Source organism: Camponotus vicinus, unplaced genomic scaffold, assembly GCF_025532165.1.
Source record: "Camponotus vicinus isolate PSW18456_S1 unplaced genomic scaffold, iyCamVici1.0 SCAF_11, whole genome shotgun sequence".
NCBI classification, from domain to species: Eukaryota; Metazoa; Arthropoda; class Insecta; order Hymenoptera; family Formicidae; genus Camponotus; species Camponotus vicinus.
Genome location: NW_028141947.1, coordinates 16,998,325 through 17,024,350, shown reverse-complemented (window position 1 = coordinate 17,024,350; position 26,026 = coordinate 16,998,325). Strand labels below are relative to the sequence as shown.

Sequence of the window (26,026 nt, the reverse complement as noted above, 5' to 3'; positions counted from 1 at the left end):
ATCTCCAATTATTTTATTAATACATCTTTCTATAATCTTTATAGTCTTATTAATATCATTTATATATACACATGTATTTTATATATTTTTTATATATTTTATATATAAATATATATATATATATATATATATATATATATAAAATATTATATTTTAATTAATAATATATTTTAGTAATAATATATATGTTAATTAATAAAATATTATAATATATATAAATATATTTTATATATACATATTTTACACACACCTACATATATATATATATATATATATATATATATATAATTAATATATGGGAATTAGAAGGAATAATCCCAATGATCATATTAATTATTGCATTTTCGTAATTAATACTGCATATATATATTGCAAATGTATACAATAGTGACCGTTTGTCGCACACCCTTGTGGTATTAAAACATATTAAACGACCAGAGAGTAAATCTATAAAGCTTGAGCCGCATAGGCAAAGTTAACACGCAATTAACAGAAAGTTATACAAACCCAAAATGCGGAAAGGCATTTATAATACGTTATATAAATTTTCGCGATAACATTAAACGCTGTGTTTGCAACAACTGTATCTTTATAGGTATCATTAGCATGTTAAAGGGGGTTGATAGCGGTTGTAGATACGAAGAGATAAAGATAAAAACGCAGAAGAAGTTCACGCAATGCGTCCATTTGCGGTTTATCTTTTATTGCTGTAAGCATAATAAAATTGAAAGAGAGAGAGAGAGAGAGAGAGAGAGAGAGAGAGAGAACTTTGTAACCAAGAGATATATCGAAAAGAGAATTTTTTTTGCTCTTTTTGCCGATTATTCTCATTTTATAAGACCATTAACTTTTTATGATACATATTTCTCTAGTTTTCAAGATGGAGAATTTAAAAACAGATCCGGTTCACTTGAAACATTTGAAAGTAACATAGTCAATAAAAAAAATTGCACATTGTGATAAAAAAGAGAGACAGTACTCGAGTTATATTATAAAAGTTTCGTATGATGTATTATAATTTTTTCTTTTTGCTTTTTCCATATGAAAATTTAACTTACTTTATGTTCTGCTCTTTCCTTTTTTATGTGTATAATATTTTTCACCCTAAATTCAATTGTATTAAAGATTATATTTCAAATATAGTAAGAGAGGAAGAGAAAACGGCCTAATTCAGCCAAGATATTTGTATACAATTTTAGATTATTTTTAGATCGAAGCGTATTAAATTTCGAAGATCGATATAATTTCAAATACGACAAAAGTTAAAATTTATCGACGAATTATTAAAATAAAGCTTTCGCGATTTTAATAAAAGAAGAATTAAAAGTAACTTATAGATATTTGTCTAGGAATGTATTTCGTGGTAAAACTTGGTGTAACTAAAGGAGAATATTCGACAAAAATATGCAAATTAGTATCGTGCTTAACTGAAAACCCAGTTTTAATATTGTGCGAGTGTTTGACTGGGAAAGTTAAACAAGATGAAATTTTTACTGGTGCATTTCAGTTGAAAAACAGTGTATGAGTGTGTGTGTATGTGTGTGTGTGTATAACATAAAAAACAGCATATCTTTGTATTTCTTGTGGACGCTTAATTTGGCTTATATATCCGTTCGGAATTTAAATTTATGAAAACTACGAGGCTTTCAAGCAGTCGTTCTTATATCGTTACAATCTTTGTACCGAAAAGATGGCGGAACAAGCTTTCTTAGAGTGAACAGCAATTTCCCTACGAGAGGGATCCATCAGTAAAATCCGGCAAGGAAAATACATGTGATAGAGCACGGCTATATGTGAACGCGACATGAGAGATAATATCCCGTTCCATTCTTTTTCTTGTTGCGTAAAACTCGTTTCATGAAATGTGAAATACATCCGAAAACGTATGCATACAATGGCTGTACGGTGGATTTCCTAAGAATGTATTACCCTTCATTTATATAGTCGAATATTTTTCAGATCACCGGATTTAAATTGTCGTAAAATTAAATTATTTCTAAAAGATACTATAATTAATATTGCAAGATTATATAATGAGAAATGACAAGGTGTCGATTTTATTCAAAATTAAGGCTATCTATTGCAGGTTGTGCATGTCAGATAATGAAGTGATTAAAGCGTAACAGTTATCAGATTACAACTACTCTATGAAACTAGCATGCTGCGTGAAGTGAAACGATTAGAATACCTGGGTTAAAGCCGGAATAGCCAAGAATTGGCTATTTAGAGATGATAGAGAAGTACTTAGTTTGTTTCAAAGATTAACTAGTATTAAAACGCACGCTTTCTATGGCACAATTCACTTATTTTTTTCATTTAACGGTAAAGTTATAGACGTCGCGTTTTACATGGATAATCCAAGAGGATTATTGTCGGATACCATAAATTTCGGTTAGGTCAATTGCTAGTCTACGATCTCTTGTGTACATTTACGAGCAAATTCGACTGAGAAATGAATCCCGTAGGAATCGATATGCCAATTCGGTGAGTAGTGAATGTGAGAAGCTGCCGGAATAATAAATAGAAAACGAATTTACGACGAAAATAATGCAGATATATATTTTTCAAGAAACACCTTTCGTGCCCTCGTATACTTTTGCAATACATTATATTCTTTTTTGCTATTTATTTTTCTTTCTTATGTTTGTTTAATGTTTCTTCATTAAGATTCTCTTATATTCTATTTCATCGTTTTTGTTTCTCTTCCATAAGTTTTTCTATCCCTCTCTTTTTTTATGCGTCAAGCTATTTTTAAAAAGTAAAGTTTGTAATTTTTATGGAGAATAGGTGTGAATTAAATTTAAATCTCAAGGCGTATTCTAGAATTTATTTATATTTTTAGGCGATATATTTCATCTCTCTCAGCTATACGTCACTGCGTACTTTTCTCAAGAATATTCGACATCTGTTATAAGTGCGTCTCCACTTTGTCAAGTCTTAAGATCAAAATTTCATTTGCAACAGAAACTTGGTGACAGTGCCATCCCGTGTCGATTTAAATCTCTGTTTTCTCGATTCTCATGCGCATAGACGTTTGTCCTCTTTTCGGAAAATCGAAAATTTTCCAAAATGGAAGTTTGCTGTAGATGAAATACAGAGAACGTGCCATAACGTTGATTTAACTTCTTAACTGTTTAAGGCGCCTATTGTCGTGTAGAAAAGTCTTCCTTGTATACAAAGATGGTATATCTTTATGTTTTCTGCAAATCGCAATAACTTTCCTTTCCGGATCGCGAGAAATAATTACATTCATATTATTATTTTAATTAAAAATAAAAAATGTATATTACGCGAAGTTTATATTTATCATTTTTTACATTATACTTTATTCATGATTATAATACTATGAATATTAATAAGACTCATTTGATACGCTGCCCTGATAATAAATTGTGACATGAATCTTCCTTATTATTTCTGAAAACAAAACTCTTATTTATTATCTGAATATTAATCTTATTATTTTTTTATATCGTATTATATAGAAATGCTGATTAAATAAATGAATAATTAAATAAACGAATAAATAAATGAATAATACTTGATATTTTACTGAGAAAAAAAGTACGCTGGCGAACATTACGCATACAATGAATGTGTTATGATTCGGAATGAAAGAACTCAAAATATATTTTTACAGCGTTTTTATACATTGTTCTCTAAAATCATTTTTTCTGTTTAATTTATGACACTCAAATTTCCGAAAAACTTCCTTTTTACCGCCACAACAGCGATCATATACAAGGTTGTGGACGGTTTTATTACTTGCGGGATTCGTACGAAACTTTTATCATTTCGTGTTACCGTAAAATTCGCAAAACGGCATCCTTGCAAAACAACCCCCCATGAACGCGATCGGTTTGTACTATTTGTCGTGCCTGTTTTCGTAGTTGTTATAAGTTTGTAACGCATCTCTCATCTTTATAAATGCGAATCTACGTATATACAGACAGATCTTCTTGCGCACATTCTTCTGAAACTGGGTTAACTCTCGAATTAAATTTTCTCTCACCGAGGTAAAACCCACTTCGGGGAGGAAAAAAAGATGGAAGCAAACTTTTCGATGCGGTGCATTTGCCGTGTATTTACGCGTTCTATTTTATTGCGTCCGCTCAATGCGAGTATTACACTACGAACTCTATTTGTTGCATGCACATATGGTACACTAGCGATAATGTGAAAATCAGTGACGCTTGGCACAATGGTACAGAGAAGATGTCATAAATTAAGATTAACGTTTATAATTGATTGGAAATTTAATTTATCTAATATTATCGGAGGAAGAAGATTTCGTCTCTATCGAGAATCATTGTTTTTAAATTATATTATAATTTTGTATCTCGCGTGACAAGTTTTAAGTTTCACAGTGTAATGGTTCGTGTGCTTTTCATTGCAGGTGATGTAATCGTGGAAGCCGATGATCGACTTGACCTGCGATCCTTGTTGAAATCAGCCGATCGATCGTCGTAAGCGAGGCAGGGGATCAAAATGTGACGTCCGATGTATCTCTGACGGTTTCGCATGAACGACCGGACGCGTATAGCGCTGAACTCGATAGTAAGTGCCTTGCCATTGTTGCGGAGAGGTTGCACAACAGATTGCATAACAATCGAAAAATCATTCGATCGAAAAAACAACGATAGACAATTCGTAGGCAAAAAATTAAGGCCGCGACTTCGCTGTAGAAATTCAATTATTTTAGAGCACTTTGCCGGAACTTTTCCCCGATTTCTGGCTTACTTCCAAAGCCAATTGCCTTAATTTTATTTGCAACGAATACAATTGGAGGTGATTTTGTTGTATCGTGTTTAACCGTCTCATAGCGTGATCTCGTATGACTAAAAACGACTAGGCCAATCTTCTATTCATTATTTCAAAATCGTTTGCCTTTTTTATTTTATTTGAATTCGTCAGATATTCGTATACTTGAAATATGATATATATATAAAATTTGTTATATATATATAATTTGTTATGTTATATATGTTATATTGTTATATTTTAATTATTCGGAAAATGAATTTGCTTCTTATTTCATAATTTGCCAAATATTCCTAATATTCTTTAGATATTGTTCCTATAACTCGAGACGCATATTGATCGAGAATGAAATAATTTTATGATTACGCAAGCGATTTAAAAGCCAGTTGACCCGATTCGTGATTAATGTCAGGATAGGTTCCGAATATTCGACAAGTGCCCTTTCGCGTTCATGCCAATTGCCTCATCGATTGCTATCGAGAGACAGAGGCATGGAATTCCGCTGTTAATGCTCTGCACTCGAAACATTACGAGTTAGAATTCGATCAACTAATGAAGTGAATGGTACATGCTAATACGCGTATAATTCTAATGGTATTATCTTCTTGTTATTGTGTCTCACTTTATACTCGTGAAATTAATGTTTATTATCACATGTACATCATTGCCTTTCCCAGTGAAAAGATATTACTATTCGCTCGAAATAATCCGTTTTATGCAAGTAATATTATTTTGTTTGCTTCAAGTTAATATTACGAGCAGGAAACTGCGAGTTTCGCGTTTAATGTTTAACGAAATGCACGTATTATGCATCTATTTCTTGAAACGAAACCTTATATATATCATATAGATATTCAGAATAAAATGATACAGATTGTTTAAACCTCATAAATTATTATGGTGTGCAATTTTGCAGACTTAATGGGATCGAGCTATTGAATAATACTGTAATATAACAAAAAGCAAAGCGGCATTTAAATCGGACTTTAGAATTGAAATCCATCGGAACTTTCAGTTCTAATCAAAACCCGAAAGCAACTACGAGTCGCTGCAATTGACGTAATTTAATTAGGATATTCTAATTATAAGCTTAAGCAAACTAAAATTCTACACCAGAATTGAAGTTACACCAGATAACATGAGCGAATTAGATGGATCTCTCTAAAATTAAATGTTTTTTCTTCTCAAGATACCTCTTTTGAAATGTATTATTAATATTATTCTATATAATTATTAATATTATTATATATATTATAAAGTACAAATGTGTAAAATAATTTGACGTGTGAAAAAATGGAGAAAATTCTGAAGATATTGCGAGGAAATTGGAACGTTCTACTTAAAAAAATCGCGCATTTAAAAGAATTACTTGGATAAAATTTTCCATCATGCGAAAATGCAACTCCGACGAAACAGTGCGCATAATTGATTTTAAAACACGATACAAATGTGTAATGTGTCGCTTGAGAATGCGAGATTGTCGCGAGCCAATCCTGATTTGTGTGCAAAAGCGCACAAGAAAGTCGCCAACGTCACGTAACGCTACATCGTATCCAGGCTGCGGCACGTAAAACAGAATTTATCGATTATGCGAAATTTATCTTACATGACGTGATACCGACGAAAAGTACGCAACCCCGTTTATAATCCACGCCTCACGGAATTTTAAGGACAGCAATTTATGCTCGGCGCGGATAGATACACGACGACGGATAAATTCGGGTTTAAAACACACCCTAGAAATTCTCACGAAACATATTCGCGTACAATGTTTTTCGACAAAATTTCGAGGTTGCTGCAATTTTCTAAATGGCGACCCTGTTCGGCTTCGGGTAATCCGGTTGAACGTAAAACCCGTTGGCGACAGAGTTATAATCGAATTGTTTAGGACCGCGTGTTCACTCGTGGACGATGTTGCGGTGATGAGGTGCGAGTTTTACTTTCGTTCTTCTTCCTCTTCTTCTTTTTTTTCAACAGAAACTTCTAACGTGTCTAGTCGAGCGAAATTCCTCGATGAATTGGACGAGCGGAATTGTAATTCGTCATCGTGGTTCAACTATGCAACTCAAAATTCGCGACAGAGTACGTAATTTATACGTGTTGTTCTTCAACTTTCCGCCCATCCTAGTCGCGTGATTAATGATTTTTGCGCATTAATTATTATGAAAAGTTTCAATGTTACACGCGCGGTGATTTTTTTGAAAGCTTATAAACGCGTTGCATGCGAGGAGGATGTGTGTGTGTTCATGTATGAAGATTTGCGTGCGAGACGACTGAAACGCGTGATATACAAACGGTACACGTCGTTATATGTGTGTTAACCGCAATTCGCTACGTTATTAATAACCTCCGCGCTTGTGAATTTAACTAATCAATCGTGTATGCACCTTCGCGGGTAAGTGGGGCGCGATATCGTCGATTTTTAGAATCAATCTCGATCCCTTTTCTTTACGCCAACCTTCCGTTCTGGAATGGAGAACGTTTCTACGGTCGCTACCTATGGATGATCCTCCTTAAGTAATTCGAGACACGGCGAATTCAGCGCAGTCGAGTCGAATAAGCTTAACAAAGTCGATCTCAAACGATATTACGTATTATGGAAGTTCCGTGATTGCTTTAATCAAATACCCGCGGCTCGATACGGCAGCTTTAGACCGGGATATTTCATCAGCCGATCCCTGAAAAGGGATTTGAGCGGTAATTTGGCTTTTTAGCGTGATTTTTCCAGCGATTAACATCTCGTATCTTTTTTTCATTTTGCGGTTCACTGATTCGAGCTAGCTACTTGCACGCCTTTTTGAAGAGTACTTTCCGGTACTTGGCGGTGCTTTTAGCCCCCTTCGGCATTAAGTAAATCAATATTTGCCTTGTAGGCGAACATGTGTAATAATTTGAAGTTCGACGATTCTTTCATGCTTTAAATTAGTCGGAAAAGCCGGGAGAGAGAGAAAAAGGAACAAGCAGAGAGGGAGAAAAAGAGACAAAACTGCCGAGCACGAGGATGATGAAGTACCCAAAGTACGGTTTTGACACGACGTGTGGCAAACAAAACAGAGCGTGGGTGCGATGTTTTCCCGAATCTTCAAGTGGTAATTGCGCGGAAATGAAAGAGGACGCGCAAAAAATATATTCCACGCGATTCGCTTCATGTGATCTTCGTAATTTCTCTTCGAGAAAGAAAAGGAACAAAAATTTGATCATAAAGATTTGCGAGGCGCCGTTTTTCGACTGGAATATCTTCAACAGATTGGAAAATCACATGAAACCTGACTTTACCGCCTCGGGGGTGTTCGTCCCGTTGATCATTTCTCTTCCCACGAGAATCTATACATATTAAACTCTATATTTTTTTATCGGTGATCCGTTTCCAGCGCATCAAGAAGAGCGTGACAAAGTCAGAGCGCACGTCGAGTACACGAAAATGGAAACAATTTCCGCGCTTTGGGACCTTTCTTGTAAACTCTCGTGCAGAAAATAATACCTCTTGCGTGTAGCCAAGTGTATATATGTCGCAATCTGTGGCTCGATAATTTATAATGTCGGAAAAAAGCGTCGCTGCCACACTTGACGTTGCGATTTATTAGCGACATTAATAATTTTACTCGTTGTTTTCGAATCAGCTATAAAACATCTGATTTTTATTGAATACACATGTGAATAATAATAATCTTACTTTATCATTTAACCCTTTGATTTGGGAGTCGTTTTCAATTAGGTGGTTGTTAGCAAAAGTTATAATTTTAGATAAATTAAACGGAAGATCTACAAAAATTACTGTAACGATAAAGTTTTAATTCTTTATTTTAAGAATATTTAAAACGAATTATAAAACAAATGATATAAAGAGACTGAGATGACAAGTTTAAAGTGTTAAATATTCCTTAAATTGAATAGGAGCTTGTGGAATTTTTTATTTTTACTTTAATCATCTCTGATTATATTTTTGGAATTTCATCTGATCGTATTTTGACTGACAATCGCAAACGATTTGGCAACTCGAAGATTTGCGATCTTTTCGAAACTTTTGAATCACTTTCACACATACACACATACGTGTCTTTTTAGTGATTTGACATTTCTGGTTAAATCCAACTCCTCGATCAACGTTATCAATTGACGGAGAAAACTTTGGCTGACATAAGCGAATTGGATTGGCGAATACATTTCCCCAATCGTAGAAATTTCGCGGAAGGAACACAAAGTTCGTATTAATTTTCGTTCGAGACGACATTTCGCTGCTTGTTCGCGATTGTATTACTCGAAAAGTAAAATCGCAATTTTATTCGGATTTATATTTCGCATATCGAATGTTATTTCAATTTCATACGAATTGGATAAACGATTGGTTTTGTGTATTCGATTCCAGAGCCAAATTAATTTCTGCATATTTAAACTCATTCTATTGCAACTCTTTAATATTAGAGTTAGCGAGTGCGCTTTAACACTGATATCGTTCAACGAATAAAAGGAAAAAAGCGAGAGAGAGAGAGAGAGAGAGGAATTGATTTATCAAGAACAATGACATCATAATGAACGATTTGCCTTCCAGAGGACATCCTGGACGATATGAACTCGAGCGGAGAGTCCGGCGGAACGATGTCCGAAGATTACGAGGTGGGAGGCTGCAGCATCCCGGAAGAGGAGACAGGCTCGAATCTACCGACGTGGGAGGCCGTGGTGGCCACGCTGACCTTGAGCTTCCTCGTAGTGGCGACAGTATTCGGCAACATGCTGGTAATCCTGAGCGTGTTCACGTACAGGCCGCTACGGATCGTCCAGAATTTCTTTATCGTCTCGCTGGCAGTGGCCGATCTCGCGGTCGCGATACTCGTGATGCCGTTTAACGTAGCCTACCTGCTGCTGGGCAAGTGGATCTTCGGCATTCACCTGTGCAAACTGTGGCTAACGTGCGACGTGCTCTGTTGCACCGCCAGCATCCTCAATCTCTGCGCGATCGCCATGGACCGTTACTGGGCGATCACCGATCCCATCAATTACGCTCAGAAGCGTACCCTCAAGCGAGTTCTCGGGACGATCGCCGGCGTGTGGATCCTCTCGGGCGCCATCAGTTCGCCGCCGTTAGCCGGCTGGAACGACTGGCCGGAGGAATTGGAACCGGGTACGCCCTGCCAACTCACCAGACGCCAGGGCTACGTCGTATACTCCTCCCTGGGCTCATTCTTCATACCGTTGCTGCTGATGAGCCTTGTCTATCTAGAGATCTTCCTGGCGACGCGCAGGAGATTGCGGGAACGGGCCCGACAGAGCAGATTGGGTCCGGTTCAATCCACCAGACACCGCGAGACCGACGACGCCGAGGAATCGGTCAGCTCGGAGACGAATCACAACGAGCGCTCGACGCCCCGTCTGCAGGCGAAGCCGTCGCTGATCGACGACGAGCCTACCGAAGTAACGATAGGCGGCAGCGGGACCGCGTCCACCAGACGTGGTGCTGGCGCCGGCGGTGCCGTCGCCACCTCGACCGTCTATCAGTTCATCGAGGAACGACAGCGGATCTCGTTGTCCAAGGAGAGGCGGGCGGCGAGGACCCTGGGCGTCATCATGGGCGTCTTTGTCGTCTGCTGGCTGCCATTCTTCCTCATGTACGTCATCGTGCCATTCTGTCCGGCTTGCTGCCCATCGGACCGGATGGTATACTTCATCACGTGGCTCGGTTATATCAATAGCGCTCTCAATCCCCTCATATATACGATCTTCAATCTCGATTATAGAAGAGCGTTCAGGCGATTGTTGCGAATCCGCTGAGGCTCTTAGGATTGGGCGATGCGAAGGATCCTCGCGACTGGCTGATCCCTCGAATTCCTCGCTCGAGCGATAGCAAGCGAAGCGGAATCTCGCGGTCGGTTGGTAGTAGCCGTTCTATACCCGCGGGATTTCCGTCCGCTAACCAAGTCGAGAGTCATTAAATAAGTTCTTCGTCCAGGGAGAAGCGCGTAACCGTATGTCGCAATTAACGGGAATTTTGACGCCTCGCTTACCTCGATCGCTTGTTCGCCTGCACAACTCGTTATATCACGCGGTGAAAACTTTAAGCGCAGTCAGCACAAAGACGACGACGACGTTACCAAGTGTGAGAGAACCCGGAGCAAGTAAGTTACCAGAACGTAAATTGGTAGAATTATTATCGTTTCGCGACAAGTTACGAACCGACCTTATAAAATTCGAATCGCCGGTAATTTATTTCTACCTACGTATTGAATGAAGACATCGATCTTAACGCGAGTAGTAATATTCGTGCGACGAGCAATACGAAGAAGATGATAATTTAATTTTTCTTATCGAAAAAATTTTCTTTCATGTGTATTAACGCACTGCTATTTACGTTGGAAAGGAGAGAAATTTGTGTACAAGTTTCATTAATTCTCGTTCTGTCATAATCATGAATGACAGGGAAAAATTAAAAACTTCCGTTCGCGCGAAAATTATTAAAATTGATAAGATTAATCGTTCAACTCTAATACTGACATATCATTGACCTAAATAAAAATTTTACAAGAATTTTTAAATTTAAATCGTGCGATATCCAAAGTAAACTTGTTTTTGGAACAAAAAGTCATATTAATCTGCTTCCTTCAACCGGCATAACGGATTGCCGTGAAAATTCTAAGAAAATCAGAGAAGAACGATGTGCGCTTATCGCAAGTTTCGCGAAAATTTATGAAGGATTTGAAGAAGACGTTCGAAAAGGAAATGGTAGTCTCATCTGAGAGATGCAGGCAGCGTATTGCAATCAAGATTGGCAGCTGAGCCAGCGCTAATTCGCCCCCGAAGAGTTCCCGAGGGCAAAAGTTGCGAAGGGGAACTTTTCGCGGGAATAATAAAGGAAATTATGCTTCCTACGTGTTGGCCAGCGATCATGCTCCCCTAATATTATCAGGAGAAGCTTCATCAGCTTCATATGAATCTCATCCGCGGTTTTAGAGATTAATTAATCCGTAGCCGCTAGAAAATGATTAATGATATTGAATTTAGCACCCTCGAGAACGTATAAGAATACGATCTATCACGGTCAACAATGCTCACTACCGGATTATAGACCGGAATTGAGGTCACAGTCGGGGAGACTCGCGTTCCCGCCGATTTCACGAGAAGCCACCCTCTTCTTTCTTTCCTCGCGCGACAACCGGCATTCATCGATGCAGTTTCCGACCCCGGATGAGAAAGAAAAGAATCTCTGTCAGGTAACTGTCTGTCGATTCAGCGAATGCGCGTCAGGCAGAGAAAAATCAGGACGTGCTTTTCTTACCAACGACAAGAAAGAGGGAGAAATAATCGTGCGTACATTTTAAGTAGACTCGATCGGTGGACGTACCTCTCTACCGATCGTTAACAAGTATTACGGTTGTGAATAATTAATTAACTCAGCCATAAATCTCTCTCTATCGCGGAACATGTAGCGTAAGAAAACAAACGTAAGATACATCGTTCGTTATTCGGCGCAACGTCAACAACACCGATTCATAAATTTCCGTGATTCGCACCGCGCTCAATCACGACCGCGAATTATAGCCATTAAAATCACACCTTAATTCACCTCTCGACGTATTCGTTGACGCGCTCTTACATCACGTGTCTCTACACGATTTACTGGAAAATCACCTATCAATTTTAACGAGACAGCTGATTTAATTTATTTATAATCGGCTTCTTGTCAAGGTTTTCTCGATTCAATCATCGTTTCGTGTCTAATGATTTAACGATCCTGCACGGAAAAAAAATAAGTGTCAAATCAAAATTTATATATTTAAACTAACGTTTATTGCTTCGTATATACGCAACAATTTATAACCTTCTTTGAAGAATTTAATAATTTCAAATTTCAATAATATTATATTCTTGATTTAATATTGTAATTGTCACCTCAACAATATATAATTATTTAATTCTACTTTAAAAAAATTATAATCTTTGATTTAAAAATGTTATTTTCTATCCAACATTGTTTCTTTTCCATTCGAGAAAATTAAATCGTAAATCATAAAAATATATTTTTCTCGATTGAACTACATAACATGGCTTCATTCAAGTAAGCAATTATTCAAGCAATTATATTTTTCTTTAATTAACGCAATATAATCTCATTTCAAGATTTCCATGTTAAAACTAAATATATTTTCAAAACAAGAATGTCCTTTTTTTCTGTGTGATAATTCTATAGCGCAATTTACAATTCTTCATCTTTTTTATCGACGAAAATGGTGTATTATTACACATTCCCCAAGTTGGTACTTTTATTAATATTTTATGAAATATTGAAACAAACTATATATTCATTTGAGAATCTTCCGGTGAAAACAAAATTGGAAGTGATTCTCGATTGTCTTTGTCGAAACATTTCACTATTAAGAGCCACTTTTGAGAGTAAAACTCCCGAGCGAACCACTCTTGCGACTTCGTCGCTTGTCAATAAAATATGTATCGGTGATTTCGAGATATCCTGTATAGAATCACGTATACGCGCGCACACGTACGCATACATATACATGTACACTTACACATACGTAACATACGCGAAGTACTATTTATATGACCAGAATACAATTTAAAGTATCTTTAACGATAAAAACACGAGGGAACAGGCGGCGAAAAATCCGCCATCTCCTCGAGTGCCACGCCAAACGATGGATTAAACGATGAATTGGTAGGGTGAAAAAAAAAATTAGATCGGACGTATCACATGATTCGATAATAGTTCGATCTCGTCACCAAGGCACTCTATAATAAGGTTGTGATAAGGTTGTGAGAACACGTTCGTAGCCGTGCTACGAACGACATAAGATTTTTAATTACTAGGATAGGGAACATTTCTTTACTCGAGTTATACTCTCCAATGCAATGTTGTTTCCTACCCAAGAAAGAGAGAGAAAGAGAGAAGAATGCAAGAAGAAGAGGGAGAGATGAAAGAGGAGAGAATCAATATCATGATGCTCGATCAATTTTAGATGAGTATTAAAGTTTTTTTCTTCGTAACTCGCGTCTTGTAAAACGCTACGGATAGTTTTGTGTTTGCGCGGTTGAAATGGATTACATTTCCTGTAAAGCTACATGAATCTCATTTGCGCAAAACATACATAACATAATTTTCCTCCTGAAAAAATGTTGGTGCTCGTTTCGTACTAATTTTATTTAAATAAAATTTATAGCTTTATGTCTTTTGATGTGAAATCTAGCGAATACAAACGTAAATGTAAAATAAATTACAGAATCTTTATCATAGTAGAAACGATTGTTTTGTATGTTATACATTGATATAATTATTTCTCGACATTTTTTTCTATAAAGTATAAAGCGGAATTTATATTAAGCTTGTGAAAATTGTTTTATATTATTTTTACAAAAATATTAATAAGTGCCAAAGTATCCGCATTTCGCTTCAGCAAAAAGAAATGTAGAGTTTATCATGATTTTCTCTTTCTCTTTACATCATTTCCAATCTTCTTATTTCTCCTCCTCAAAAGGTGGTATTGAACTCTTCGGCTGCCTTGGGTAGAAATTTCATATGGGTATATATATAGTTTATGATATTATATATTGTATATTATATCGCATATATTACACTATGATATACGTATCAGCAGTTCGATTCTCAGTGAGCGTTTCGCGAATCAGCACGCGGCTCGTTTTAATCTTCTTCCTTGATTCTGTTCGGAATCTCGAGTGCAATTTTTCTATTTTTTTTTTAATGAAGAGTATATGTATTTAAATAAAATAATTTAATAATCAGATAACATTTGAATGCCGCGAAACGATCTGTGACGCCTGAGAATCCCACATTATGATCGGGCCTGGTCGCTCGATATAAAGATTACAATTCTAGATACGTATGATAAATAAAAAAAGATATATATATATATATATACAACATATCTAGTTGATAAACTGATACTCCGTTGGTTGTGATTTACAAGTATAGCAATACAGATATTCTCGTTTCTGCGCGTGTCAAGGAATTGCTGGCGGAGATTTTCTTCCCTAGTTCAGAGCTATTTTCCTCACGATTCCAACTTCTTCCGTGTTTGCAAATCCAGAAAGTTTTATGTTAAAAAAAAATTTGCGGAACGTAACTTTTCGTCTGATAAATAAAAATGATATATGCTAGTGCTATAGTAGTTTTATTTATTGCGAGTATCACTTGTAGTGATTTTGTCGTATATTAATAATTTTCAATATTATTGGTATGCCACATATATATATAATATCTATCATAGTCTTTTGTTTTTTATAAAAAAAAGAAAAGATCTTCCGCATTGTGTATTTTACGAAAATACAGGTGTGTTATGATATACGGCATTGCAAAGAGGGAAGTCATATTTTATTAGGCGCGAGACAGGAAATGCGTTCGGGAGAGGAAGGGCGTGTATGAGAGAAATATTTTTGAATTCAAACGGAAACAGGAAATGAACATCGGTTACAATATCTAGAATTACGTGGATAACGATAGAAACAAATAATGTTTAGTTCGATACAGCGTGCTTAATGTTTCACACAGCGCGTCCGCTGTTTCGATATTGGAGCGTAATTTAATGAAAATCGACGTCAATAAAGTCGCCATACTACTTTGATTAAACGTTATTATTCTCATAAGCGCCAAAATCGATTACGTATACAGGGTGCTTCTTAATAAGTGCGACAAATTTTAGGAGATGATTCTTTGTCAAAAATTAAGAGGGGTTTTTCATATAAACATTAAAAAGTTTTAATAAAAAATTGAATAGGGATTGCTAGTTTCATCCCCTTATAACAATACGGGAGGCTGAAAAAAGTACTAATAATCTTTTTACTAGTAGAAAATATCCACCTAATTTCATTTCTTTAACTTGTTCCAATTTTGAGAAAAAAATAAAAACCTATTGTTATCCTCATTTTTGGAAGAGTGTAATTCTACAGGGAGGGATGTAGGAGTATATGTCTATATGAAAAACCCTCCTTAATTTTGACAAAGAATTATCTAAAATTTTTTACACTTATTAAGAAACACCCTGTATATATCCATCAGACGTACACGCATCTGCGAAATCTGCGTACAAAGATTTTCAGGAATAATTCCTGTGGAAAGAAGACTGTTGTATAAATAACAAAAATATTATTCATACAATGAAGAATTTTTGTAAGTGAAGCGAATTTGTTAAATTTGTACCTTGCGTTTCGAAAAGCAAGTATTATAAAATATTTTTTATCGGCGCGTAGAATCTATCAATATCTCGAATCAAAATAACAAGCTTTAAGGCTCTCACGAGGCATGTTTGTATAAAGCTCTCTTTTTATCATATATCGTTTTACTTTTTAGAATTATACATTACATTTCACAGATATTTGTTGTTTTTACAAATATAAGATAATGTAATGTTTGCGATATTTGTTTGATTCAAAAGCAAACACGGATGATACAGCCAATAGACAATTTACGTTGCGTATTTTCGCGTTAGGGGAAAAGATCTCGCAAGGAGAATTATGAGGAAAAAATCTGGGAAGGAGCTCCGCCCGCATTCGGAGGCGCAGATTGAACGAGCGTTCATGTGAGTCTGTCGCTTGAATGTGTGAATGCAAAATCAATTAATGAACAAGACAGACAAGATTGATGTACGTTGTACGATGTACGTGTATACACAGTGAGTGATCAGTGTGCGAGTGTAGCGAGTGTGTCGAACCGATGGTCGATTCCATCGTATCTATATCGCGATGAGCGATGTAATGAGAAAAAAAAAGATTTATTTCGAATCGGCGACGATTATGATTGCGGACGCGCGAAATACTGAAATCTCTCTGCACAAGTGTCGAATAAATCGTTTAGAAAACATTGTATTGTACGTAACTCGTGCTGAATATACATTTTGGTCGATTTTATGGCGGCGCGATTTTCGCGATAAAATCACCTTCCGGCCACAATTTAGAAGAATTGATATCGACGTACGCGCGTATGAGCCGATACCCTTTTTTTTTAAATTTTCATCATGCATTCTTTGCATACTATGAAAAATGCATTAATTCTCTCGCATAGCTGTGCGGCGTACGATAGACTTTGTCGTTAATTTTAACGAGATATTATGTGTGAGATATGAATGTACGAATACTAATGAAATATTGAAATAAATGATGTTGTATGGTGTTATGGATTTTACGTAATGTTTACTGTGAATTCCTTCAGAATTTTGTTTGTATGATCAAATAGTAAAAAAACAAATAAAAACAGTGTACATACAGACATACATATGTATATAATTGCACATACATATATGCAACTAGCAAAACTTATTATTGATTTATAAATTCTTCGTTATTTATTTTGCGAGTAGCCGTACTTTTATTTACTACGTGGAACGCGTTATAAACATGGTAGATTATACAGATATAATTCTTTCCTCGAAATATTTTGCGTTGCGCATAATGCAAATCTGGATGCTGGCGATTCAATGACATGTATTTGCTTTTGTTTCTTTTTAAATGCTCCTACAACGGACTACAAAATACGAAATACATTTTGCGTGACGTATTGCACGCGACGTTGGAAACGCCAGCAAATCGTCCGCGCTATGTCTCGCAATTGCATTGTGTTACGAGAGCCAAGTGTTTTGCGCATTGTTCGTGTTACATGGCAATTCTCTCTACGTGGTGTAACCCACATACTGAAATAACAGCAACAACAGAATATACTAGACCGCTTTTCGTAAAGCGCTCTGCCGGATTTGAAAAATTTAATTTACATATACGTAAAACGAACGAAAAATAACACGGAGCTACGAGTGCGAAATGGATTTAGCAAAGAGCACCCTTTTAATATCCCGAAAAAAAATATTTTCCAGATTTTGCTGATGTATGCACTTTGCACAAAAATTATGTTAATCTAATTTAAATTTCTTCATGTATATTCACTACACGTTCAGTTATTATTATATTAGAATGAAAATTTTTTGAAGAATAAAAGACCAATCGGATAAAAATTAGCTTAAATTCTTGCCACGAAACGCGGAGTAAATGCTTACATATTTTTTTTATTTCCCGATAATCTTTCCGGGATTTCTTCCTGCCAGGTATATCGTCCAAATACGAATATCAATTTCCTCAACGAAACGGAAAAAATAGCTGGACAGAAGATACGAGTGTGGGATGCATCGAAATTGCGAATTCCGGCAAAACGTAATTATTATAATAATCAAATAAAGATATACGTGAACCGTATGACATTATCTGTGCAAATGCATGTACGTAAAACTAAAATCCAAGAAGGTACAGTAAACTTCCTGTGCATTAGCTTATCGCGCGTTCTAGAGACATTTCGAGTTGACGAGACGCTTCGGGGCATACGCGCTATAATTTGACAATCTAACTTGTTTCGCCAAGAGAAACAGACACGTCTGTACGCAGATATTTTCATATGCATGAACGCGTCACGTTGCTTATCGTCGCGTTAATAATTTTCACTACATCCGAGATGCATTGCCCCCGAAAGCCAGCTTACATAAGAATCTGCAAAGAATTTTGCAATTAAATAAGACGTGCTTTCTTTGCACGGAACATGTGTCCTCGTGAAACGCGGACACGCGAACGAAGCGGCATGCAAATCGACCTGCTTCTATAACTCGGGCTTCTATAACTCTTTTATGTTAATTCCTGTGGCTGGTTCCCCGCGTAATTTCTGAAACAGTCAGACGGAATGGGAGGGTCCTTGCATAAACGTCATCTGTGAAAACAGCTTCGCGAGATACGGGGGCTGATCTCGTGCGTTATATTTTCTCTGGATTCGTTCTATATAACTGCAAATTCAAAAGAAAGTCTGTATGCAAATTTTGTCGCAGCTGGCATCACCGCGTCACCTTTCATCATCTCCGACGATTTTATTACGGATAAAAACGCTTTTATCGATCGAATAATTGCTCCGGCAATTTTCTTTAATGGATTTCCGCCTATTCGTTATCAGGAGCAGCCACCGAGTGCTCGCGGAGCGAGATTATCGCGATTATTTTCTGAATGCGAAATGAAAGGCACGTCTTATGAATTTTATTCTGTGTCCATATGCGTGTTCTCCGCGAGCTTTAATTTCAATTTATAATTGCAATGAATGTGTTTTCTGCTTAAATGCGTGAAAAGCCGCTAATGAATAGTTAGTAAGTTCTAACTATAAGCTTTTAGAATCCAATCATATTAAGCGATTTGAATCACACAACCAAGCATCCCGTGCTCAACAATAATTTTTCTTTTTTTTCTAAGTAATTGTTGAATAAAAAAGTGATTCTTTTAAGAGTTATGTTTTTAAAATTAGCATAAATATCAATTCCTCTTTAATGAATGGAAAAAGCACCGCAAACTGACATGCAACATCCTGTTCGGATAGTGGACGTTATAAAGCAGCTTGAATTATGCAGATTATGAAGTATTCAGAATTCTAAATCTTCGCGAGTTGAGATATGGAATATTTAATATCTGCGACACCTCTCTTTATCGCGTCATATTAGAAATTTAAAGCGCTCGTTATTGCTGTTTTGCATGAAAAGTTTGATGCTCAAACGCATTTGCTTTTTATTTACTTCAGTTAGATCAAATTGAGTTCTCGTAATTTCGCGTGCAATGTTTTCATTTCTGTAGTATATCCACATCTGGATAAATATAAATATTCGAGATAATTATAAATATTCGATATGTTCTTTTTTTAGGAACGTATTTATTATCGGAGATTACGTATCATCTCGAAGTAATTAGGTTTCAAAATAAATCGTAAAGTTTCGATCGCAGCGAAAAATTCTTTATTCTCAATAATCTTCAGATCATCCAACTCAGACAGAATTTCGTAATTAATTGAATTCAATAAGTAAAGTGATCGACAAGTTTTCCCGTAAGTAATTAAGAGTTCGCAATTTCCCGGTTTCATTAATATATTCAATAAACCAGTTTTGCTATGTAAACTCGAAGATCGCGTAAAACTTTGTAACAAGTTAAATTAAATTTATTACACAAAAATGAATTACAAGCGCGATAATATTATTCATGTAATGAATATTATTATTGAATATTAATGAATATTATTAGTAATTTATCTGTATCATATAATAAATTATATCTATAAAATCTTATTGTTTAAAATGTATAAAAATTAGATGCAATCGAGCAAACTAATTTAAAATAAAAAGAATAGAAAAATTTATGTAATAGTATATCATTATTCTTCCAATTGAATTTAGAACCTCTATTTATCGCAATTCTATAACTTTATATAGCTCGGTAACGAAAACGGAGATTTTATTTTTCATCAAAAATGAATTTTGTGCAGATCACTGATTTGTGAAAATTTTACAAGATTTCGCAAAATAACTCTTATATAAATGCAAGTACAAAACCACTGAATTGTCGATATGAGGAGAATATATGTATATCGTCATACATATGGTACACGCGAGATATTAATGTAATTAGCTACGATATCGCCTGTGCGGCCTTTAACGTCTACTGAAATCTGATTTTCAGCTTGTACACCTTCATAATAATTCACACACAATAAGCACGATTTCGCAATCTTACGACCTAGAACTTAGATTTCTCCATATTTCTTGGTTTTATATTTCTAATGTAGTCTACTCTCAAGTGGAAACGTCTTTTTGCTTTCTTTATTCGATACCGGAGTTTAAAATGGAAACGAAAACTTGAGGGGAAATCTCAAGTCGCGTTTATGTGCAAATTTGAAGTTAAAATAATTAAAAACTAAGTGGTTGATACTTAGCATTTACTCTATCATTTAAGTTTTTCTAATATAGCACGATATTTAATTTAATTTAATTCTTTAAGAAAAAATTTCCAGAGATCCGTCAAGTCCATAAGAATCATCACAAATTGTACCGAATCGAGTCGAAAATTCTATACTCATCCGTGCAGAATATTCGGCAAAACTCTTGCGATATCTTTCCTAATGTGCTGGACAAATTTGCATATTACATAGGGAACGTATATGTACATGCTTGTGGCGCAATTTGCACGAAAATACGTAGAAACATTGAGAACCGCACATATCTATAACATTCAAGTATTCTCGAAAACGAGGTACTTTGTAAAAAGAAAAAAAATAATAGGTATAGACAAACCGACCGCATCATCCTCGAAGCAATCGAAACACAAGGATTATTATTCCTGGAGTCGTAGTTATCTACATAAAAGCGAGATCTTCCGCGACTAAGTTTCCATTTTCTACGGTATTTTCGCAGTGTATTATTTCGCGAGAATACGCGGTAAAAAGTTGGGAAAAATTTCGCGGTAACAGATTAAAAAGTGTGCTATGCCCACGCATGTTTATAATGAAACGATAATTATAATTTCGATAATTTTGCACGTAAAAGAGAAACTCTTGCTTTTACCAGTGATGCGCATTATAATGGTTAACGTGCGAAACAGCTTCATAAACGGGAAATAAACATGCCGCATTAATCACGCATCGTTCTAAAATTGGCTTGCTTCCACGCGAGCTTCACATTCCATATAAATTTATACTTTCAATACTAAACTGAATGCAGATATTAATATGATATATTTGCTTTCTAATTTATAAGGCATGTACAATAAAATCGTTGTCCTTATTTTGATATTTATTTATCAGCACATTCATTTATAATTTCTTTATTTGCAACTCATTATCCAAAGAAATGAATAATTAAATTTCTCTGAAGCAGGATTTTTTAATTTCAAGAAAAGCTTTTTAGATTATCCATCATTATATAAAAAAAGTTTTACTTTTGACTGTTTTCCAATTTTGAGAAATACAATATATGTACAAAATTTATATTATTATTTAAGAAATACATTATTGTCTGCTCATAAATTGATACGCGTCATTTGATTAGTTTTAGTAGAGATCTGTATAAATAAGAATTAACTTAAATGCAATTATCCGGATGGTTTCATATTAAATTGCAGATCTCACCAGAGTTATATTACACATCTTACGCAAATGTTTCTAATATAATTAACGGCTTGAAAGCCCGCAAGATGAATGTTACCACGAGACTGCGGTATCACGTAGAAACGGCTTTCTATACGTTCGTCATGTATAACGGTAGCGGTAATACCTGTTACGACTACCGTATCGATCTTCCAAACGTGATGGTGGAGATCTCGAATTTCGACTTTGACGTAAGAGAATCTAGCGACAAAGACTTTGTGCCGAATGGACTGATATAACAAAAGGCCTGCATACATACGATCATTGCCATGAAACCGTCATGGTGTAGTTCTCTGCGACAGATATATTGTTAGCATTAATCCTATCGTCTTTCTCAATACAAATGAAAGATGAGAGACCAGCAATTTTCGATAAAATTCTTAAATTGTCGTTTAATTTATTTGCATAAATATCATATTTGATATATTCATCTTCGTCCAAAATGTCCAGTAACAGCTTCTGATAGTTGCTAGACTTATATGAAGATTCTCTGCCTATTACATAATATCCTTATACAAGGATACCGATACCACAATCATGATGCAAGAGTTCAAGAAGGCCACCAGTGTTTTTGCGGTTTCTCGTGATCAGCTGTTTGGTTGAATTTTGCTGTTGTGTTTCTTGTCAATCCTGACGTATCCCTTCGTCCTACGCAAACATATCCAAGATATACATGGATAAGACATATTTACGTTTTATCAGCTTGAGAAAGTGCTCCTGGTTCCGTCTGATATCGATCATAAATATCAAGCATCGATCGATATCCATTAATACCTCTTCATCACGTCATCGTGTCGGTCTACAATAGTTTTCGCAAATACAGGCTGCCTGGTCGGGACTGATTGGTAGCATATGAATCTGTTTATCTTTCAGAAAGTCCCGTGAACCATGCTAACTCGTCGAGTTATTATCAAAGATGTCTCTTTGACAAGCTTAACAATAAGCGAGGGCTTGTTCGCCCAACAGACACAAAGATGATGAATTCGATATCCTTTGAATAACAAGATAAACAAGACGAGTCTTATTCGTGGAAACTATTGTACAATGCAAATCTTGCTACGTATACGTTTCTAAATCGAATATCGATCCTCTCTTCGATTAATCTTGATAAGCATGATAAATGCTACAATGCGCAAACGATAGCCTACAATTTCTTTTATCGTTGATTAATAGTATATAAATCTCAATGATCCTGTAAGAATGTATATATATACTATTTTAAGATTAAGAGGCGATGAATTTTTATGATTCCTAGAAGAGAATCGATATAAGAATGCGCGAGGCGAATGGTGAGAATATATAGCTGCGCGATAAAATTTACAAGCCATGCCGAGTCAATATTTTCAGCGGACACAAGGAAAATCTCCCGACAAAATATTATGGGGGATCTCCGATAACAAACAGTGATGATTGTGAATCTATAATATCCGCCGCGATATTATTTTTTTATGCATTCGTGTCACAGAAAAACGCCGCAAATAATTATGAAGACCAAACGTTTTATCTATATATGAGAGAATAACTTGTTTGTATTTCATGGCATATTTCTGGTATAATTGGTGTCATTATTCGGTAAAAACGAGAAAGAAAATAATGATCAATTTATCGAAATAATGCAAAATGTATGCACGACTGATCAAGTTATCTACGTATTAAATTGCCTCGAAATCGAATGTATTTCGCCTCCCGTATTTCGTTCTAATAAGTTATTGTTTGATATATATAAAGCTAAATTATACCTATATTCTGTACAGATGAATTGTTTAAAAGCATTAATGTTAATATTGTCGAATTTAATTAATTATTTCGTAACCGCGAGAATCATTCTAATTACGTAGTCTGCTGCTAATGTATGTGTGAAATTCTGAGGATAAGCTTTGCTTTCATATTTATATAATCCTTATTAGCACTTTTATTAAAAGGCGATTATAGAACGTATTTACATCCTTTACGCGCGAGAACAATTAAAAGTTTATATGGTTCCTAAATATGATAAGAGAGTCAACGATGCGCGCGTTTAATTATTAACAATTTAAGTACTAAACTTGTAAGGACTTTAAGTGACTGTTTATACCTTAATTCGCAACAATGTAAAAAGTGCAAAATAATCATAGTAGAGATGCTCTTAGGCAGATAATCTTGGTGGTCGCAGAAATTTTGCACTCTGTAGAGACAAATGAGTTTTTATATGAGAGCATGTTGGATTATAAAAAGGACGGGTTAAGGGACGATTGTACGGTCGAGGATAAGTACAATGAAGATTTATAATGCGATAAAGAAAAAACCCGCCATTCAGAATAATGCTGAGAATAATGCACGAAAAATAAATCTCGCGAATTTACATTTATATAATGGATGCTAACCATTCGACAAATAAAATACTCCGAAGAAAGAGAAGGTCATCGTTTAAAAAGAAAATTCAACATGTATGTATTTTTTCTATTTGCAATCTATTACCGACGAATAATATAATTTTATAATATTTGCGTCGCTGAAAAACGGCATTCAAATGTGAAAACACTCGCAATAAAAAACTATTGTATAATTTTGATGTGTTAATATATATAAAATTATATGCAATATTAAATATATTATATTTAATTACATATAATGCAATTAAATATATTATATTTAATTACATATAATATATATAAATTAACGATATTAATGTGAGAAATTTAACACTGCATTTTTTATATTTAGAATTATATACAAGCTATGATTTCTAAAAGTTGTCAAAAATCGTCCGAGAAAGAGTGATAGTGCTGGCAGATGACATTAAAATCGAAAAAGGTTTCGATCTAACACGTGAGATATTTTTGATATTAATATCTTAAATATCTGGATGTCACAAACCGAGCGAGCGGAAATTAATGTCTGCCCATGTTAGATTCATAAATAGATATGTACAATATAAAGTCGATCGTAATATTTATTTCTTATCTAAGATAATGGTCTCCGATTTTAATAACGAAAATAATAATAATTGCCTTATAATAACATATCGTTTGATAGCACCGTCACACGCGATATCTGTATCTGACATGTATCTGACGTTTTGACGCCGCGGCGTCCAAGATGGAGTTAGATATTACAAGGCTCCGAATTGATTGTGCTTAAATTACACGTTTCATGAGATTTTTAATCCCCGCTTGCTCGTTAACCACGAGCTTAGCTTCCATGTGTGTCAAGGACGGAGTTTAATTCCTATCGCGCAATTATAAATTACTGGACCACGGAATGTAGTTTTCGACTATATATAAATATTTTTCTTGCAACCGGTTGATTTGCGTGTAAGAAATGCTTAGTAATCGCTTCGATTGATACAAGTTCGCGTGACGTAGTTTAAATAACAGCCGGTCTTAAAAGTAATTTTTCTGATTGTCAAAAAAATGAAAAAAATTATTTATATATTATATACAATATGTACAAATAATATAATATATTATTATAATATATAATAATATAATATATTATTATAATATACTATTATAATATTATTATATAATATATTATATTATTTGTACATATAATATATATATTTAAAAATATATAAAAAATATCGCGCAATCAATAATTTTTTAACAATGTTGTTCGTGTGTAAAATACAGATGCTGTTAAAATAAAAACAAAGATGTGTGGTAAAGTAAAGTCATCTATCCTAAAATGATAAAGTAATCTCAACTTATGATGTATATAAACTAAATATTTGAGCGAAAATGTGCACTCTGACGAATTATAAATCATTTTTACAGGTGGTGATTTATTTCGATGGCAGTTATATTACCGGAAAAGGAATACAATGTTGTCATTGCCGTTGCCGTTGTACCTGGATATTTTTTGATCGATCCTAAACACACATAAAAACTGTCTTCGTGCTTCTTTGACAGCTCTTGCTTTTTCATTTCAAAATTTTTCTGATATATGTATTCTGATACATATCTACATATATAAAATTATCAAAATAGACATCAAAATGACGATCACGATTATTTGACGTTAATTGCTTAGTCTTTTCGTTTTCATTTATATTTCTGTAGCTATAAATTTTTCCAAAAGTTATCAAGATAGAGAGCGCGTCCCATTTTTTAAAAAAAGATCAGATTTATTGCGACTCAAAGAGATATATGAAAAAGCGAACGCAAAGGACGAACGGTAATCAAAGCGCACTTAACTGGCTAAGTAGAGTCCTTTTCGCAAAGGCTGAATCGATTTCAGAAAAACAGCGAATAAATGAAATGGAAGTGATCGATTACACCGACCCGACAACCGTAAATGCGTAAATGCAAATCCTTTAGCATTCGTATCTCTTTCCGCGTACGAGCG

At 35.1% G+C, this 26,026-nt stretch overlaps 2 protein-coding genes across 4 annotated transcripts in view; one reads left to right on the top strand and one right to left on the bottom strand.

The window, feature by feature from the left end:
* The window catches only part of P5cs (Delta[1]-pyrroline-5-carboxylate synthase), a 52,634-nt gene that overhangs the window by 19,109 nt on the left and 7,499 nt on the right, over positions 1-26,026 (bottom strand). The window lies entirely within an intron of this gene.
* Positions 1-26,026, top strand: part of Ir25a (ionotropic receptor 25a) — a 38,164-nt gene that overhangs the window by 5,330 nt on the left and 6,808 nt on the right. For 2 of the 3 annotated variants that reach the window (XM_083083388.1, XM_083083390.1), the window contains exon 2: positions 4,397-4,557. Coding sequence is in view for 1 of the 3 variants with exons in the window: in XM_083083390.1 (XP_082939516.1) it covers positions 4,522-4,557 (36 nt within the window). In the remaining 2 variants the exon portion in view is untranslated. Of the gene's footprint in view, positions 1-4,396; positions 4,558-26,026 lie in introns of those variants that run through there. The other variant, XM_083083389.1, reaches the window with a different exon arrangement.